The 20,862-nt window shown below is 32.1% G+C and overlaps 2 protein-coding genes and 1 non-coding gene across 3 annotated transcripts; 2 read left to right on the top strand and 1 right to left on the bottom strand.

The window, feature by feature from the left end:
- Nucleotides 1-705: 705 nt before the first annotated feature.
- LOC110901349 lies at nt 706-5,711 on the bottom strand. Its single transcript, XM_022148181.1, has 14 exons — nt 5,643-5,711; nt 5,506-5,562; nt 5,309-5,392; nt 4,857-4,937; nt 2,823-3,090; nt 2,632-2,731; nt 2,418-2,545; nt 2,229-2,313; nt 2,018-2,150; nt 1,720-1,928; nt 1,496-1,616; nt 1,199-1,390; nt 1,035-1,103; nt 706-930 (listed from the first exon to the last, which is right to left on the bottom strand). The coding sequence occupies exons 1-14, from the start codon at nt 5,709-5,711 to the stop codon at nt 706-708; spliced, it is 1,821 nt and encodes a 606-aa protein (XP_022003873.1).
- A 10,122-nt stretch (nt 5,712-15,833) lies between these two features.
- LOC110898749 (protein IQ-DOMAIN 1) lies at nt 15,834-18,316 on the top strand. The gene is made up of 6 exons (XM_022145585.2): nt 15,834-15,986; nt 16,116-16,220; nt 16,336-16,776; nt 16,856-17,083; nt 17,246-17,365; nt 17,475-18,316. Exons 2-6 carry the CDS (start codon nt 16,134-16,136, stop codon nt 18,159-18,161), a joined length of 1,563 nt encoding a protein of 520 aa, XP_022001277.1. The 5' UTR covers nt 15,834-15,986; nt 16,116-16,133; the 3' UTR covers nt 18,162-18,316.
- A 246-nt stretch (nt 18,317-18,562) lies between these two features.
- Nucleotides 18,563-18,644, top strand: TRNAS-UGA. The gene has a single exon. It is a non-coding gene; the product is annotated as a tRNA-Ser (tRNA).
- Nucleotides 18,645-20,862: the final 2,218 nt, after the last annotated feature.

Raw genomic sequence — 20,862 nt, forward strand, 5'->3', positions numbered from 1 at the left:
TTAATTACAAAATAATACAAACAAACACCAAAAGTAGATATAATCAGCACATCTGGTGTGCTGATAATGGAGAACGATTGAAGATGTTGTGCTAATGTCGTTTATGTTGATAATGGAGAATGATTCGAGGACGATGTGCTGATAATGAAGAACGATTAATGATGTTGTGCTAATTATATAGTGTTGTGCTGATTATATTTTTTGTAATTATTTTTAATTAGTTATAAATAAATATGGTCAAAAAGTCTAAATTACCCCTAAACTAATTTTTTATTGATGGACACTTGTCAATTATGTATTGGTTCTTATGGTTCTTACAAACTTAAGTGTTTGTATTTGATCCCATTCCCTTTCCATAGAGATATAACACACTTAGTAATAAAAATCAAACACGTCTATAATAAAATATTTTAACCGGATACAAGTATTATAAATATGAAAGTTAGTAAACAAAATAATATAACAATACACGTAATTGATAAAACCGACACACAATAACTTCAAAATATAATAACAACATAATACAAATGCCATTGACAGATATCTTTACTTAAATAAAATAGTAGGATTTAATAAAATATAATAAATTGAAATTGTCTCAAAATTATTCAGAATAACATTAAAAAACCCCCATAATCTCATGACCATAAAAAAACAAATTGTCTTAACTTCAACACCATAAAACCATAAATCTAACGACACCGACTACTTCTCGATTTTTGGAGTCAACATGTTACCACCTTCAGAATATGGGCATTCATCTTTCCCATCATTAACACGACGTTTTGTTGACGAAGATCCAAGTGTATCATCAGCATCATAAACATCGTGAAGATTACGTTTCACCTCACCAGAAGATATTGTCTTTGCATCATTATCCAAACCTTTGGACAACGGTGTTTCGTTATCACCAGTGAACGAAACCCCATCCTGAAAAATATAATATTATTGCTAAGAATAAAATAATTCCAAACAGTTCATGTATTTAAGTATAATTAGAATTAATAAATAATTTATCTGTAAACAATAGAAACCTTTGAAACATCACAAGCAACAGATTGAATTCCAGACGGTTGAGCACCGGTTGATTCAGAATTCTCATACTGTATCAATACAAAATAAATATGAATTGCAACTTTAATACAATTTCAACATTTAACGAAAAACAAACTTCTAGTAATGACACCAGGTTTTATACCTCATGTATTTTAAATTTAGCGTAGAGTCCAGCAAGAATATTCGGATCAGACGTGAGCATTGAGATTCCGTAGTTCTCAACTTGGTGTATAATGTTAAACTCTAAAACATTGATGATAAAACCAAGTTTTTGCCCAACTAAAATGTCAAACAGTTCCGGATAAGGTTTGGGAACGCCTCCAGAAGCCAACTCCTATCACGTACAATAATCATTTAGGATTTCAGTAAATACTTAGGCCAACTAAATACAGTATTCATAAATATTATTAATAAAAACAAAATTGGTAGGCTAAAATACCTCATCATGCACTTCAACCAACTCTTTTGCAGTTTTTTTGAAAAGCTTAAAAGCCTCAAAATCAAATAGTGTAAGAGTCACGGTACCGTATGAGTCTTGCACGCGAATAGGAATCTTGTATCTGTTTTATTTTAATCAGAACAAAATATAAATTTTTAGGTTTTGTAACCTACTAATTAAAAACATTTAAAACACTTTTTTTAAAAAGCTTTATAAAAACATACCGAGGAAAGGACACAATATCAACTCCTTTACATTTAGCGTTTGTACACATGACAATCCTTTTCTCATCCAAACCACCAGAACCATCCTCATTGTCAACAGTAACATATGTTTCTTCAATACTGGATTTGCAGTGGTTGCAAGCATTATAGTACCATATTTTATCAGTGCATATCCCGATTACTGTACCAACTAATATGACCTTCTTGGGCTAATGAATTAAAGAAAAAATACATTAAATTTAATGAAACTTTTGTTTGTTATCATGATAAATAAAATAATCAATAAGGTGGATATAACCTTTTGAATGGTACTGAGATAAGCTGACAAAACAAACCCAGTGTTGTTCAGAAACTCATCCTCAGCAGATGATACCATATATGAGCCAACATTGTCACTTTCAGATGGTGTTGATGCAAACTTGTCAACAAAGCTATAAACATTCAACAAATGAAAAGGTATTAGGTAGCTAAGCTTGTTGTTACGGAAATTATAAAATATTCTTTCTTACCACTTCTTGAATGATGTTATTTCATCAAGATCAGAGTTGATGGACATTCTACTGATATCAAAGGAAGTTGACAATCCTTTCTTATCTACAAAAAAACAAATGAATAAATTATATACGATGTTACTAAACTTGATTGACAAAACCAATTTTAACAATAAAGTTTTCAATCAAAATGATGTTGATTAATACCTCTGTAAAGATTGACGACACCAAAGTGAATCACCATAACGACATGCTTCTCTCTATTTGGATTATTAAAGTAATCATGCATTTCTATGGCAAATGAATCCCACAATGTAGCAATAACTTGATGACCCCTACATGTAAAATAATAAATCTATATAAACAGCCTTTACAAAAACAATCTAGAACGGATGTTATAGGTATGAAGTAAAATACTCACTCAATATCTTTAACTCTTATGTTCAATCTCTTGCCTTTGGAACCATCTTTTTTATCCGTGTCTTCCATATTGAAGCAGACTTCAACATACCCTATGAAATCTATATACAAGGGAATAATGGTAAATTGAAAAAACAACCAAAACGAAACATACTTCAAACATAATTATAAATGTTGAGTTAAAATCTTTACCAACAGTTGTACCAACATCAACTTTATTTTCAACAACATCTTTGAAATTCACAAAAGAGAAAGAATACTTCGGACCACACCAATCAACACTTTTTTCAATCTGACTGAAAAGCGTAAATGTTAACTTCCGCTTATCCTTGGTGTAGTTGATAGTTGCATGGTTTGGTGCAATAGATGCCCTGCTGATGAGAAGAACTTCGTCGAGTTTAAAGTGATGATCAAACCTTGGCAATATCTTATGAAGACAATTTGCCAAAATCATATCACCCTGAAAAGAAATAAATACTTATAAAATTTTATGTCAAAACCTATTAATAAACACATCTGAAGTAACTAATACATCAAATAATTTAACAATATAAAAAACAATATTCAGTCAAAACCTGTTCATCCATGCATATCATGTCAACGCGATATGTTACATTGGGGCGTCCATGCATCATCTTCCTCCACAACGAAACTATCTTCAACCTCAATGTATAGTTATTCGACATCGCATTAACATTAGACAACATGGTTATTTTTTTAGGTTCCATGGCGAAATAATTTTATCAATTTCGGTAGAGAGAAAGAAAATGATAAAATGTGGTGATAATGAAAGATTAAAACAGTGTATTTATAATTGATACATACAAGTATATAAAAATTTATTTTAAGAAAGTGTATTGAAATGTAAAATAAAAATCAAATCTCGAATAGGTTAATATTGTCTTTGGAAATTATTGAAAACTATGTTTGGAAATTTTCAAAAACGATGAACATTTAATTCATTAATTAACAAATCTAAAAAAAATTAAATTGGACGAAATCTTCAAATTGACAATTTGTGTAGGTTGATCATAATTAGTTTCCATAAATAACAAAACTACCTTGTAGACTTTTAAGAATTTTCCAAAAAAAAAAGAACAATAACTATGGAATCATACTTAAATTTCGAAGTGATTAAAGTTAACCTTTAAATATAAAAGTTAGGAAAAAATTGATGTTAGTATTCTTGATTTGGTCATTGAAAGAAACGTTTATTAAGATTAATTAAAAAAAAAAGGAAGCACAAATATATAATAGTATGGCATTATATCCTTAACTGTAACACATTATGAATTTTAAACTCATAATTTAATCGCCAACTTTCCGGTTACTCGTTGTCGTGTTAGTTAAATAATGGAAGTGTATTCAATTATAATATTTTTTACTGATGGGAAATATACAAACCTACATCTTTATCAAATTAAGAGTAACCCATTAAAATTTTTGAAATGCTAACTTAATCCAAAATTTAATAATTCAAATAATTGTCGATTATATTAAAGCCTGGAGGTTCCACCTTCTTGATACTTTATTCTTTGATTGAGAAATTATTAGAGTAACTCACGATGATAAAACTAACCTTGTTAATAGTTAGTCTATTCAAAAAGTGTCCATATGTATAGTATATTTGTTAAATATTTTTACAAAAATACACCAAGATAATTTTTTATTATATACTAAACGGCATTCTAATATAGGTATAATTTAATGTTTCTCTTGATAAATAAGATGGTCAATGAAAATAAGTAGCAAACAAATGTCAATACAACTATTGACAATAAATAGTATAATGGATCTATGTATTTGTATAATTAGATGTATTTGTCTTATTTTTTTATCAAATTACAAATTAGATGTATGCATGTCATCATAAACATTTTTAGTTGTAGAAACAAACATAAAGATAAACATTCAACATATACACAACACTTACGTACCATACAAAAGTCTACTACGAAAAAAGTCCATAGAGGTACATGTTTAAAAGATGGTTACCAAAACAAAGACCAAAACGTTGTTCTTAAGACAGTTTAAAAAAGATAGGTGCACTTTCGCTTAGACATATCGGACATTTTTTAAGATGACGGTTTTCTTTGAAGTCACATAAGTAAAATCAAGCATGTCGCCATCATTCAAATTATTTTCCGCCATAAATAAAGGCCAGTTTATGACTGAATAGCGTAATGCACTTCCGTTTTTTTCCGGTTTGACTTCATAAATACTAACCTGCCCCTGCAGGTTTTCAAACTTAAGTGTATGCAGCTTCTTTGTAAAACCAGCGCGGTTTGATACCCCGACAGGAAGACGCTGCATGTAACAACGTTTATTTAACATTTTACTCTTTAAACATCCAATACTAAAGATAAATTATTTAAATATAACGATTTACTGAGCAAAAAAAAAATACCAGCCTGTATTCCCCTTTACGTGTAAAATTCAAAAAACTCCGGATCTTCAGGAATAGTGGGTTTTCTAGATTTCTTTCCATGTAGAGGATTCTTAGACTTGGAACTACCAACAGACCTTATATTTTCCTTTACCTTTATGATTACCAAATTTGTTAACTTCTAAACGACACCATTGCATAGTTAACAAATTAATATTATTTGTATAAATCTCATAACTTACATCATTTTTGAGAGATTGAGATCCTTCAGCTATAATTCCCTTGGAAGTACAATCAACGTCATGTTGTTTAGCCTTACTTGTTTCTCAACTCCCTCCTTCATGGTGATAGCATCTTGTTGCTGAATGCAAAGATCCTGTTAAAATGGGACATTTTACATTAACATCAAAAATGTAAATGAGAACTGTTATTGCTAAATATCAGATGAACTTTATGTAAACATATACATTTATAGAAATATACGATTACCTGGTCGACATTTTGTTCTTCATGTGAAAAAAAGAAGCCATAATCTTTACGTAACGCCTAAAAAGGACGATTTGGTAACTTACATACTGCCATATAACCATTAACGAAAAACATGTTTATAGATATTAGTACTTTACCTCGTCTACTTTATGAACGTACTCATCACGAGATATTTCAAGAACATCATCATCGGAATTGTCCCCCATTATCAACACAACCAGAAATTGAACTGAAAAAAGTGTTAAGCGTAAGAGAGCATTAGAAATATTCTTAAATATAAATACATATTGATCATAAAACTTATTTTTAACCAAAATATTATTAAAAAAAACCAAATCTTATAGTTAATTTATGTCATACGAATTTATCTTTTGAATGGAATACCAAATAAAATCACAACTGTATAAGAAATAAGACAAATACTTAGATCCATGTCTGTTTTTATAAATCTTATAGATCAATATGACGACATGCATACTAAGAAAATAATAATTTGATAAAAATATTATCAATCAATTAATAAATAAAGAACAAAAAAATATCAAATAAATAAATCCTTGTATAAGATCCAAGACATAGATTAGTGCACAAAGGAAGATAAACAAATCTTCCATAAACAACCATCAGCTTTAAAAACTAAAAGCAATCTTGATGAAAAAAAAAGAACAAAGTGTTTAGATAATGCAGCTTCTATCAAGATTAATCAAAACTAAAATATCAAAACAAATAATTTTTCTATCAAAACCATATCCATCTATAAGAAATAAGATACAGAAACAACAAACGGAGACGGAAGAAAAATTCTAAACAAAGCTTCATGAACAAATGAAACCAAAATAACAGTACGAATCAAAAATTTAGAAGTTACCGAATACGAATTTCTTGAAGATTGGAAGTAGCGGTTGTAGAGCAAAGGGTTTCTTGGGTGTAGTGTAGGTTAAAGATATAGAACAAACCAGATGAACTTTATCTTATTTTAAATGGGTCGGATCTTTCAATAACCGGTATGAATTATATTGAAAAAAAAAGGAAATTGTAAAACTGGTTTGACAAGATATTGTAGGGGTAATGATTAATTTACCTTACCAATGTTAGATATTATACAACTACCAAGTAATATTAGAATATTTTATTTCGAAATCTATATATATATTAGTATAATAAACCAGAGACGAAAAAATAAGTGTTGGCCAAATGTATTATCTTGTATGATTAATAATTAAAAATCTTTCTAAAAATTATATTCATTGTTAATGCTAATTGTGGTGTTAGAATATAATATCTATATTTAGAAACATCAAATATATATAGATTATACTATACAACTTTTGTATTTTTTTTGGATGGATTTAATTTAAATTAGGGTATTTGGTAATAAAGAAGGCATGTAACCACAATGAATGTTAAAATATGTAATTTAATACAGCAATTTTTTGGACATAATAAAACATGAAACGTAATACAAAATTCTTTTATTATAAAACTAAGGAAAAGATAAAACACAAGATACTTGAAACAAATTACATAGTTCGATAAACAAAAGATGAAATAGTATCAAATTTATTAAAATTTTCTAATAGAAAGGCGAAAGGATTGTCTCGAAAAATAATGCGCCTTTCGGTCCGTTGTAGCAGTCAACATGTTTAATATACTTCAAAGAATCATTGCAAAGGAGAACTTCAACAGTATCTCCCCAAATACTGGTTATCAACCACTTGTTATCTTGAATTATATTTGTCCTTTGCTGCGGCTCCAAATGTTGAACTATGCGAGCCTTATTGAAAGAAAAGACATTGATCCAGTCATCCTGTTCATATTTGACCAAATCTGCAATTAGTTCACCTGCATATTGAACGACAATGACATGGAGCTTGTTGGAAATTGATAGAAAATGTGCTTGGCAAGGATTGACTTGAATACGCTCCGGAAAACGAAGTATACTGAAAGATTCAGATATAACATCGAAAGCAACAATGTTCCTTTCACCAGGTGGAATCCAGTAATTGGAAACAGTGAAATATATTGTTTTGCCGGAATAAATTCCAGGAGACCATGAATAAAAGTTTGAACCTAAGTGAGTCCCGTTCAAGAAATTCAATTTTCTCCATGAGTCATTACGTCGTGAATATACACGAGCGGTAACTACGTCCCAGTAACAATTAATATGAAGCACTTTAAGATCGTTGTCCTCGTCACAGTACATTCCACCAGTATCGGTGTGTCGACCAAAATAACGACTAAAGTAGTCGTCCGATATCACCTTAAAACGTCTAGTCGTTGGGTTCCAAAGTACGAGCTCATTGTAACTCCTTTTAATGCAAACTAAAATCAGTCCGTTAAACGAACACATAATGCTTAAAAGGGATGGATGGACATCGATTGGAAAAGTTACGGTTTTCCTAGAATTGACTTGTAAGTTGCCAGATACTATGTCGTCAACGACAATGGAATTTTCATTCAAGGAGAGCAGCTTCTTTTGTATTGAGTTTACAACTCGGCGAGTATGGATGAAAACGAACTTTGGTGTAGATAATTCATAACACCATTGTTTAGAAACACATTTGAAACGACAAACTACCTTCGCAGGTAGTCTCGATAAGATCTCTTCAAAAATCATGTCATCCCCAATACGTTCCATGATTCGTAATACTCTGAAAAATAAATAAAAAAAAAGATTGTATAAAAAGTTATTGTATAACAACTAAAGAACTATCAATGGAATATCAAAAATTGAATCATACAGTATACAATACCTAACCGTGTAAGTGGAGGTGTTATGTATAAGAATTGAAGAATGAGAAAGAATTACACAAAATATGGGTATTTATAGGACTTTAATTATATATTGGAAATCTGTTATTATTAAAAAAAATATGTCAAATCTGTTTTATATATATAAATGTTGCTAAAAAAAAGATTTAAAAAGAATTATATTTACTCTCGTTAATTATTACATGTTTTTACAACTTTTGCCATAACTATTACCAATCAATTTAAGTTTCCGTTCAAATAAAATAAAACCATACATTTGGAAACCTTACTATTAAATATACGATATATTTGATATATATTAATATAGTTAATATCAAAAAAGGCCCATCTCATCAACTTAAATGTTTGTATATTATTTGTATACCAAACACGTATTTTATGTAAAAATATTTATGGTATTATGGAATATTTCAATAACAATTAACAGATACTTGATGAAAATTTATTGACCTTGAAAATCTATTTACATAGTGTATTTACATATTTTCAATCAAATAATGCAAAAGTTATGAAAGATGTATTACTATAGTCAATAAAAAAGACCGATTCTCATCTACATAAATGTTGGTGTATTATTTTTGTATCAAAAAGTATAATATGAGAAATTATTTATGGAAGAACGGAATAATGCTCAAACAGTTAACAACTACTTAAGGAAAATACATTGTGAGACTGAAAATCTATTTACATATTGAATGTACATATTTTTAATCAAATAATGAAAAAGTTACGAAAGATTTATCGTATATGTGAACTTGTTTTTTAATGTTTGTATTATGAATTTTATGGATATTTCAGTTGAGATTAGCTTGGAATTCTATTGAGATTCGATTGAAATTTAGCACAAAGAAAACCAACACAAAATATAAAAAACCTCGGTTCAATCCAAAAATATCAATTCAAATACCAAAGAATGTTCAATAGCATGTAATGATTGATAAAAGTTGGATGATTATCCATACATAATTGAAAACAGCTATGTATTCAATAAGAATAACACAATAACACAAATTAAGCGCCGTTCATATTATCAAATGAGATAAGGATCCGGATAAATCCCTTCTTCAAGAAGTTCATCCAATTTATTACTAACGCGGGCCAAATGCTTCATCAGAAACTCAAAACTTCGTAGTGCCTCATACCAATCCTTACATACAGTTCTGAATCGACCAACTGATTTGAGAGGAAGCCTAAAAAAAATTTCCATGAGCACCAAATCGAACGGGATATTATCCATAGTACAAACAAACCTATGCAAAGTAAAACACATATAATAACAACATATAATTAGTTATTTTTTATAAATCAAAATTGAGTGAGTATTAGATAGAATATTTGGATACAACCTTCTTGAAGAAACACAAAGAGATAAAATAATATGATATGTATTGGAGGGAAATGTTATTGTTTCTTATATGAATAATTATTTATAAATGCAATGAATGATCTTCAATACGTTAAGAATATGTTTACAAATTATTGTAAATTATATTTGGAAGTTTTTTTTAAACATATAAGCTATTAATGATTGGTAAATTAAATTTGATTAAATTGTCAATTTGATTAGCTTGATCATAAAGACTATCCATGAATAAAAACACTAAATTAGCGAAAATAAAAACTTTTCTACAAAGTGTGTACAATAAATATGGAATGAAAACTTAAAATTGGAAGATATAGACATTATGACGGATTATAATTGTATACTAATAATTTACTGGTGAATTTACTCGGTATTCAATATCAAGTTAATTAAAGAATGGATGTTACGTTAACAATATGTTTACAAATTATTGTAAATTATATTTGGAAGTTTTTTTTTAAACATATAAGCTCTTAATGATTGGTAAAATAAATTTGATTAAATTGTCAATTTGATTAGCTTGATCATAAAGACTATCCAAGAATAAGAACACTAAATTACCGAAAATAAAAACTTTTCTACAAAATGTGTACAATAAATATGGAATGAAAACTTAAAATTGGAAGATATAGACATTATGACGGATTATAATTGTATACTAATAAATTACTGGTGAATTTACTCGGTATTCAATATCAAGTTAATTACAAAATGGATGTTTTATACATAATCTATAAAACGTCTTACAATTATATAACTCATAGACGAAAATTACAATACATATAATATGATATAAAATCTTGACAACATATCAATTAATAAATACTTATCATTCGTACCATTATCATTTAAATAACCAAATTATTAACGTTAAACCATAAACAAAACATCATCCAAAACGTTAATAAGCGAAGATAAAAACACATGTACAAAACATGAAAACCTTAGTAATCTGCCCTATCGTTAATAAAACAAAAGTACCGTACCAACATAAACAGACATAGTTAACAAAATAACCAAAAACCAAAACATAAATCCACTGTTTTGTAAACACCAAATAGCATTATACGGTATTTAACCACTAACACATCCCATCTACCTTCACCACCTCAATGGTAAATCAACATACCTTTACTTTTGACATAAACCATATGAAACTCGGAATCCCATTCCAACTGTTTGTCTCGAACAAAATGATTCATGCCAGAAACGTTGTACCTCGGACATCCTTGAGAGTGCTCGACACCAATGGATACGTTCCAACTCAAACCAGCAGAGTCCTGGATAATCAAATCCATCTTACGATCCAAACCGTGCAATTGTGCCCACTTCTTTTTCAGGCGCTACGAATAACAATAAAAATTTTTAACATTTTAGTAATTAAATAGAAATCATCAAATTATAAACAACACAAAAAACAACATAAATTAGTAATATGAAAATGTAAAAATGAAAAACTTACAAAATGATTGTCCACACGAAATACAACCGGTACTTCGTCATCCATATTTAACTCAACACCAACTACAGGAATGGGTTTGGGCAAATCATCATCAGAAACTTCAATCAACTCATCTATAGGTTCTTTTTTTGTATCATGTAGTTCTGGTGGTAGAGTTAATAGGGTAGGCTTGAAACAGAAAACACTCAAATCATAGTTCCTCAAATCAACCATCTCAAAAACAACCAAATGATGATCAGTAATAGACATCTCCTTTTTGATGCGACTCCAACCAGTTGTAATATACACTTCATCGTCAAAAACCTCCATACGGACGAACCATTTACGATTACCTGACGACCGTACCACAGCAGGATATCTCGGAAAAGTATTGAGCATTTTGTGATGAACAAACATCCTATCCATATACTACACGTGATATGCAAAACACATAAAGAAAGTCAGATGTTAGCTATACATAACTTAAAATGTGAAACAAATGTTATTTAAATTGGAAAAGTACCATGCAATTCTCTCGGTCCTTTAGATGTCCAGGTTGGTAGTAGAAATACTCAGACGGCGCAAGAGATATATCTTGATAAAAGTAGATGAGACGAAAAGAAGATAAAGCTTCTTCAAATTGAAAAACCAACCAGGAATTGCATGGTAACTTCAAAGAAGTTACCATATCAAACCAACCGTTATACAGATAGTAGTTGCACGCGAGCTTAATAATTTTTACTTTAAAAATCCTCCCATCTAAAGTGCGGATAGAAGCTTCCTTTTCTGGATAGTCAAATTTTTTTATCCAGTCCCCATACAATGCCGGAAGTGTCTACACACAAACATAGAAGCCTATGTTAATAGTAATTATAAGATGTATAATCACAGACAACATTTTTAAAAAATAATTATCAAGGTCAAACATTGTTATAGGATTAACACTAACCAACGATTTCCTGACATTGTCACGTAAAATAGCAGCGAATCCATAAACCATTTCAGCTTTCTAGGGATGCCTGGAACATGACACGATAAGTGTTATAATTAGATCATCAAAACATAAGGAGTACAACAATGATAGTTCAAATAAGATCTTGAATTAAGAAAAAATTGAATACATTAACAAAAGCGCAATTCTCTTTCAAATACAGTATGCAACCAACATTAAAAGTCAACTTAATCAAAACACAATCCATTACTACAAAATCAACAAATATTAACCTAAGTTTATATCATACCCAATAACATCAACAATAAACAACAAATAATATCGACAATGATTGCCCTATCCAGTTGAATAATAAATAAAGGATCAAGAACAAAAACAGATCGTTGTATAAGATTGAATATATATAAAGTAAATCGGAACGGAATCAAACATTGAAAGTAAATTCGTAAAAAACAATCTAGTAATACATATTAACAGTCAACCAAATCAAAAAAACAATACATTACTAAAATCTTCAATTTTAAAGTAATCTATATGTCATAACCAATAACAGCACAAATAAAGACCAAAAAAAAAAACGAACATGGTTTGCGTTTCCGGTTTAACCAAAAACAAAAGATCAAGAACAACAACAAATCCTTTTATAATATTGATAATAAATCAAGAATATATGAAACGGAAACAGAATCATTGAAAAAACATTAGTTAAACAACATAGAGAAGAATCAGATTAGATATCGAATAGATTAAGATTACCGATGAAGATTTCTGAACAACAATGGATGAACTGGATGAAGAAGAAAGGGTTTCTTGGTTGGCGTGTAGGAGAAAGAGAAATAACTGATATTTTAAGTGAATATTAAGAACCAAATCTGTAATATATATGGATCCGTTTTTTTTGCATATCGGGTAGTAACCAACGTTTTCGGATCCCGCCTAACCCGTTGTAATAAGGAGGATTTTTTTGGAGCCAAAACCAATTTCAAGAAGTCCTATGGTGATGCCACATCATCTCTCAAGCCCTTATAACATGACACCTAAGCCCTTATTTATCATGTTTATATATATATATATAGATTTCAGCAATAAATAATTTTGGCTGATTATTTAATGAATGTGAACTAATGGATATTAACGTACGTAAAGGAACGAACATAACACAACTTATATAAACAAACATAAAGTATCTTTTATGAACATAAACGATTAAAGAAACAAGCAGGACACTACACGTTTGTGCTAATGTTACTTCATTTATCAAATAAAGGAACATGAACGAATATTCGACAAATACTTCAATGAGCTTTCGGTTTGTTTGCGGTTGGACCGATTAAACCATCAAAATCATAGGATGACCAATTTAATACCTGGTGTCTAGATTGTTATCCTATCAACATACTTTCTATATTTTGGCAATTTGAATGTACTTAGCAATACATAATTATCTTGTCCGCATGTAAAATATACACGTGACATCACTTACATCTAGCCATCTAGGTATCTTCTCCTATCTTAATACCACGGGGCATACATAAAGGCCTGAGCCCAATTAGTTTATTTTCCTCACCTAATCAGCCCACTTATATTTAGCCCAGATAAAAGTTAAAATACTTTAGCCCAGAACTCCAATGTTTTTATTTTCTGTTAAAAAGTTCTATAAAGATAATTTAAAAAACTCTAAAAATAACAACAGTACAAAAGTCCCAAGTCATAAGACTTAATTTTACAGTTTTGTTATGTTGTTGGTTGTTTAATGGTGTTGGATGGTATCCATGAATTAACACGGACACATTGGCTTATTAAATTGTGGTTAGTTCACGTGACGTTTGGTGTGACATGATTTGGCCTAATATGCTATTATACTTTCATCGTTAGTCCTTAACCCAAAACTCCAATGTTATTATTTTCTGTTTAAGATGTTCTATAAAGATAATTTGAAAAACTCTGAAAATAACAACCGTGAAACCAAATCGATTGCTCGTATAATAAACGGTTTAGAATATGTTAAGTTTGCGTGTTTTCTAACAAAAGAATTATTTATAGATATAAATCGTATATGAATAATAAAAAAAAGTAAAAAGGTTTGTATTACGAACGACCTATTGATGTTTCAACTTCTATTAGGGCTTGGAAGGACCAAGAATAGGTATACCACAATCAAGACGACTTTGAAGACTCTTCTACAATGATGTTTAATTTCCATACTAACCTCATGATTTTGTTGTAGCAAACGACAAAAAAAAGTGTAGGGATGACATAGGCATTGGCAATCACAATATCAAAACAAACTAATTATTAAATGGTGTCACATACCCGTTGGATACCTGTTGCTCATTACCCATTGGGTTCATGAGCATTAGGTATACATATTTATGGTCTTACTGATTTAAAGTTACTCATTGGGATGCATGTTACTTGAAGGGGTATGGTCCCAAATTATGACTAACTATTCAGGTCGTGCGCGGAACCATACTTACATCAGACCAATTTGGTAGCTTTTCCGACCTCGCGCCGGCTAATCATGTGTAATCCAGATCGCGCACGAGGTCAGGACTAACACCGGATCAAATTTGACACTTAACCCCTTGGATGAAAACCCTGACTTCCTGGACCTTGCGCCGGCTACTCGGGATATCCTCGGAGGTTGCGCGGAGGTAGGAAGCACAGGTAAACCTAGGACAAGTACCAAAAGTACAAGTGGCAGAGCAGTGGACCAATGAGCGTCCAACATGCTGTATCCGATCATGTTGCACGATGGACAATCGTATATGGGGCAAATAGGTACACAAGGACGTACACGTGGCACCAATCAGCATGCGCCGGCCACTGCTCCACGATCTCCACTTAGCTGCTGATGATAGACCAGACAACAAGGATAATCGCCAGGACGTCCATTCAGCGTGCGCCAGCTATCCTCTCGCCTAAAAGCACCAACAGTCATGGCAGGGGAGACATAATAGATATTCCTTGTTGTCGACTACGGGTTCAAGGCTCATCAGCCCATCTCCTTCATAAACCACCTTGACTATAAATAGTGAACTTCACCCCCAGGTTTAAGGATCGCTCTCTTGCTCTCTCACTTTATACACACACTATTATCTTCAAAACAGATACTTATTCTCACGTCAGAGGGTGGTTACAAGGAGAACCCCCCTATTCTCCTCCTTGTAACGAGCTTACGATGTGTTTACTGTTTTGCAGGGTCATCATCATAGCAGCTTGAACGAGACAAAGAAAATTAACCTTTATTTGTCGAGGCACAAACCACAAACTAATCACCAGATTAGTTTGATGTTTCTTCATTATTTTATTAGAAGCTCGATCTTAAACGCATCTCAAAAACTAACTTGAAAGATGAATGAAATGAAATATTCAACTACGGATTAATATGTTCGGTTTTGATACAGGTAAACATGTTCTTATATCATTTAATATCATACTCGTCCCAAAGTCTTTTTAAAAGTAATCTCAAATCTAGAGACATACTATACTTGAATACCCGTCACACTACCATCACTAAAAGTTATACATTTGTGAAAAAGAAGAGTTATCTTTGTAGTTTATGTTGGTGTTTGGGATTCCTTCTAAAAAACAACTTAACACATAACTTATATAAGTCATAAGTTATAAGTTACAAATACTAATTTTTCAAAAATAATTTCTCAATACACAAAAACAATTTAAATAAACTAACCTAAACACTACAAAAACAACTTATTAACTTTTATAACTTATAAAGTTTCAAAAAAAAAAAAAAAAAAAAACTTTTATAACTTATAACCCAAACACCCTCTATATGATTTTAATGTGAGAAATAAAGGCGGCAAATATTAATATGATCGATCTCAACTGACCGTTACCCAAAATAGGGAAAACCCTCTCTCTGCCTCTAATAATCTTTTCAACAAGAATTGATTCGAGACAAAGATTGCAAATTCTGTTTTTCTGTTCAGGTATTTCGCTTTAATCTACGTTAGTTGATCATATTCTCCGTATTGAATTCATGGGTCTCTCTGTTTCTGTTTTAATCTCAATTGGGATTTTAAATTTTTTGAAATTAACTATTTTTTTCAATTTTTCAGAGATGATTGGAAGAGTTAATGGGGAAGAAAGGGGGTGGATGGTTTTCTGCAGTGAGGAAGGCATTTGTCTATAGTAATGATTCAAAGGAAAATACAGAAGAAAAGGTGTTTCTTTTTTTTATTTTATCAATTTTGTTGTTGTTTATTTTGTGCATACCATGTGTTCGACGAAATGCCAATGTGGTTTTAACACTTGTTTATGTCAAATGTTTTAATATAGAAACCACCTCAGAAAACTGCTTCTAAGAAATCATGGTTTGGAAGGCAAACGAATGTCGAATCAGAATCCTCACAACCACCCGAATCTGCGTTCGCTACCCCTGCGCTTCGTTCTCCTCCATCCGAACATGACGATGAAGACAAACCTGAACAATCACAGGCCGAAACGAGTGAACCCACGGAGCCAGAAAGCGAGCAAACAGAACCCACAATAACACCAGAACCTGAGCCAAACGAGCCCGCAAAGCCTGAAGATCAGCCGAGCAAACCCACAAAACCAGAAGTTGAGCCGAAGAAGACCACAAAACCGGAGAATGAACCGAGCAAACCTGGTTATACCTCAAGGGTAGCAGTAGCAGCAGCAGCGTTTAGACGTTTTTTAGGTAAATCCAAGGAAGATATAGCCGCCATTAAGATTCAGACAGCTTTTCGGCGTTTCTTGGTAGTGTTTTCTATCTATATAGCCTCCACTTATTATTGTGTTGTAAATATGCTGATACAAAGATTCTGGTTGTTATTAGGCACGAAGAAAGTTGCGGGCTTTGAAAGGGCTTGTGAGATTAAAAGTGTTGGTTCAAAGTCAATCGGTCAAACGACAAGCAATAACCACTTTAAGATGTATGCAGACTCTAGCGCGTGTCCAGTCTCAGGTTCGAGCCAGGAGGATCAGAATGTCAGAAGAAAACCAAGCCCTTCAAAGACAGCTTATGCAGAAACGCGAGCGAGAGCTTGGTAACATGAAATCCTATGTAAGTTTTTCATGTTTTGTTGGTTGGTGTTGATTATGAGGTGTGTAAAGTGGTTTAATTTGATTCTATAGTGTTGTGTATAAATTCAAGAAACACTTTTTTTTTTTTCGTTTTGTGTTCTTGTTTATTGATTAAAATTTTGGGATTCAAATGGTTAACTAGTTGGGAAATGAATGGGATAATACTCGAAGATCCAAAGAGCAAGTAGTAGCAACAATGCAACACAAAGAAGACGCTACTGCACGAAGAGAACGGGCACTGGCTTATGCGCAGACTCAACAGGTAAACTTCGTCTATTCCTTTTAAAAGTAACATCACCTCATGTGTTATCATATTATATTTATTATATATATATGAGTTGATTATATGCTTTTATGGTGTTTATAAACAGCAAATGTGGAGGAACCCATCAAAGTCTGCAAACCCGACATTTATGGATCCAAATAATCCGCAATGGGGCTGGAGTTGGTTAGACAGGTGGATGGCGTCTCGGCCATGGGAATCGCAATCTCAAACCGACAGCCCAACCGAAACTGAGCAACCATCTCCAAAAATAACCCGTTCGTCATCTTTTGGCGACATGAGCCAAACACTGGACCGGTCACCTTCCATCTCGTCACCACGGTCACCAGCTGTATCAAACCGTCGGCTCACACTATCAGGCCCGAAAAGCATAAATGACCTTTCACCGTCCCCACGGAACAGGAGGCATAGCATTGCAAATTCTTCATTTCAGGAAGACTCTACGGCTCGTGTTTCTTCGCCTCGTGTTTCGTCTCCACCTGTTTCGTCTCCACGTGTTTCGTCTCCCCGTGTTAATTCACCAAGGTCAATTAAGACCAAGTCCAGGATTCCAAGCCCGACCCTGAGCCCAAGCCCGAGCCGTAGTCCAAGTCCAAGCCCGTTAGGGTCTGGAAGGAAAGGGACTACGGAAAAGAAACCATCGACGGCCCCCGCGAAAAGGCGGATGTCGTTATCGGGTCCAGCATCCACCGGTGGTGGTCGTGGCGGTGGTGGTGGTGGTGGTGGCAATCGTAGGTTATCGATGTCATCTAGGGTTGGTTCTGGTACTCGTTAAGGATGTTAGTATTAGCTTGTAAAAACTAAAAACTTTTACGGTATACCAATGTTATGTACTTATGTGAACCGGACGATAAGTACATGTTTTTAACGTATTTAAGAAGTTTGTATGTTACTGTTTAGATCATTGTTGTATATATCAATTTTTAACTAGTTTTTGGTATAATTTTTAACTGTTACAACACTAATATATAATGGTGTGTATATTTGAGTATGATTTTCGAGAACAGTATAAGAATGTGTACGTAGTGATGGCCAGATATAACTTTAGACATTCACAACAAACCGTTTTATATATCCTGGTTTATCCGAAAACCTAGCTAAGGCGTATATTGTTTTTGATGGTTTTTATCTGTGTAAAAAGATATATATTTAATAAGTTAAGAAACTAAACAAATAGTCGATATGTCCGAGTGGTTAAGGAGACAGACTTGAAATCTGTTGGGCTTCGCCCGCGCAGGTTCGAACCCTGCTGTCGACGATATTTTTCAATTATGCATGAAATTTTTTTTTCATTAAGGGCCCCTATAATTTTCAAAATATCTCAAATCCAACATCTCTTGGTAAGAAAAAAGATTCTTTTTCATACAAATAAAAGTAAGAGTGTTGTTTATAACAAATACTAGGTACAAAAAAAAATTAATTAAAAAGAATCTTCTTTTTTGTTTATGAATGAAATTATAAACATATACAAAATTAAAATACATAAAAAACTGTCATTATTCATCATGATTATATTATCAAATATGTATTTTTTTTATCAAGGCTTTTTTTTCAATATTTTAAACTTACATAGGTACATAACTAATACTAGTGAACCCGGGTTCAAGCCTCTCGATATCAACAAACAGGGCCGGCTTTAAGAATTCGTGTACCATGTTCGAGTTCAAAAAACGTGCCATTAAACCTTAATGAAATTGGGTATTGGGCTCACTAAAAGTGTAAACCTAATGTCAATGGGCTATTAACCAATCTAAACCATAAGAATAGTTTTGTAAGTGACCTATGTTGATGTTTGTATGTGTATACCCTATTAAAAAAGTTTTTTTTTACATATACATATTGATTTTTTTTAAAAACATGCTCTTCGAAATATCAGGACTTGGCCGATAGTCCTTTCCGCCCATCCCAGTTGACAAGTCACGCTAGTCGGTGATGTTACATACCAAACGGGAGAACACAACCCAAAAGACTAGTCTGGTGGGTGAGGGAGCCCATTTGGTATATAAACCCCACATTGGTTGCCCATACAACCGATGTGGGACAAGTCCCATACCTTGCAATGGTATTAGTCCATAACAATCGACCCTCCTTAAAGGGCCAACGTCCTCGTTGGTCACGGCCATGTTGGTCACGGCTGGCTCTTTCCAGGCCACCACTCCATGGGCCACCACTCCGAGCCTCGTTGGTCACGGCTGGCTCTCTCCAGGCCACCACTCCGTGGGCCACCACTCCGAGTTCTGGCTCTGATGCCAATGTTACATACCAAACGGGAGAACACAACCCAAAAGACTAGTCTGGTGGGTGAGGGAGCCCATTTGGTATATAAACCCCACATTGGTTGCCCATACAACCGATGTGGGACAAGTCCCATACCTTGCAATGGTATTAGTCCATAACAGGTGATTAGTTTTGTCTAAATACAAAAATTTAAAACCAGGGTTAATGATTCCAGTTACACTTACCTAAGTAAGTCTCCAACCCTGGTTTTATAAATTTTGATATCAAGACAAAAACAATCACAAACTAGTTTAGTTTTAAATGCACAGAAAAAGGAAAATAATAATAGTAAACACAATATATATGCTTTGGAAAAGGATTTTCTATAAGTTACATGTTTTAGAATACAAATGATTTGAAATAAGTTTACATGAAAACCAAAAAAAAATATAAATCAATTGTTATTGCAAGATTTTCTTTATTTTGTCATTTTTTAAAAAATATATGTTTGAAAACAGACAATATAAAAAAGACTTTTAGACAAAAGACACTAAAATCAAACCAAAACCATCTTGATAGTCAAGTTTGAAATGTTAAACATTTTCACATCACCTGCAACACTTAACCGGTTTCATTTTCGACCATATATCGCTTTCGTTATCAGTTAAACGTTTGTGACCAACGATTTTTGTCATACAAAAAACAAAACCATTGATTTGTAATATAAAATGTGAATGTATCAAAGAGCACAACTGGCACAACCTTTGGACATAAGTACATAACCTTTTCATGTTTCAACTTTCAAGTAAGAAAGCAAAAAACAAATGTCAATTGGACTAAAAGTCAAGTAGAATATTTGGTTAATTAATTAGTAATATAATTGTAAAATTAACTTAATCATTTGAAATAAAAAGTAGTTCACTTGATTTTTGGACTAAATCAAACATTTTTTTCTTAAAAGTATACAAATTTTATCTGTCTTTTAAAACGATAAAAAGATTGAAGATCTTTATTATCAAAGTCAACAACAATGAGTGCATCATATATAATATTAATATCCACCATATAATTCTTTCCAGCTATTTATTTTTTAATAAGAAGATAGAGAAAAATAATAATTTGATGATTTTACAAATAGTTTATGTATAGTGATAGAAAAGCCAGGATAAAAACAACAAAGTACCAAACGTTATCTACGACTTGAACGAGAATGGGTCATCAATGTTTTAAAAAATATAGTAGAACTTCAAACATTAGTA

This window comes from Helianthus annuus, chromosome 8 (assembly GCF_002127325.2).
Source record: "Helianthus annuus cultivar XRQ/B chromosome 8, HanXRQr2.0-SUNRISE, whole genome shotgun sequence".
NCBI lineage: Eukaryota > Viridiplantae > Streptophyta > Magnoliopsida > Asterales > Asteraceae > Helianthus > Helianthus annuus.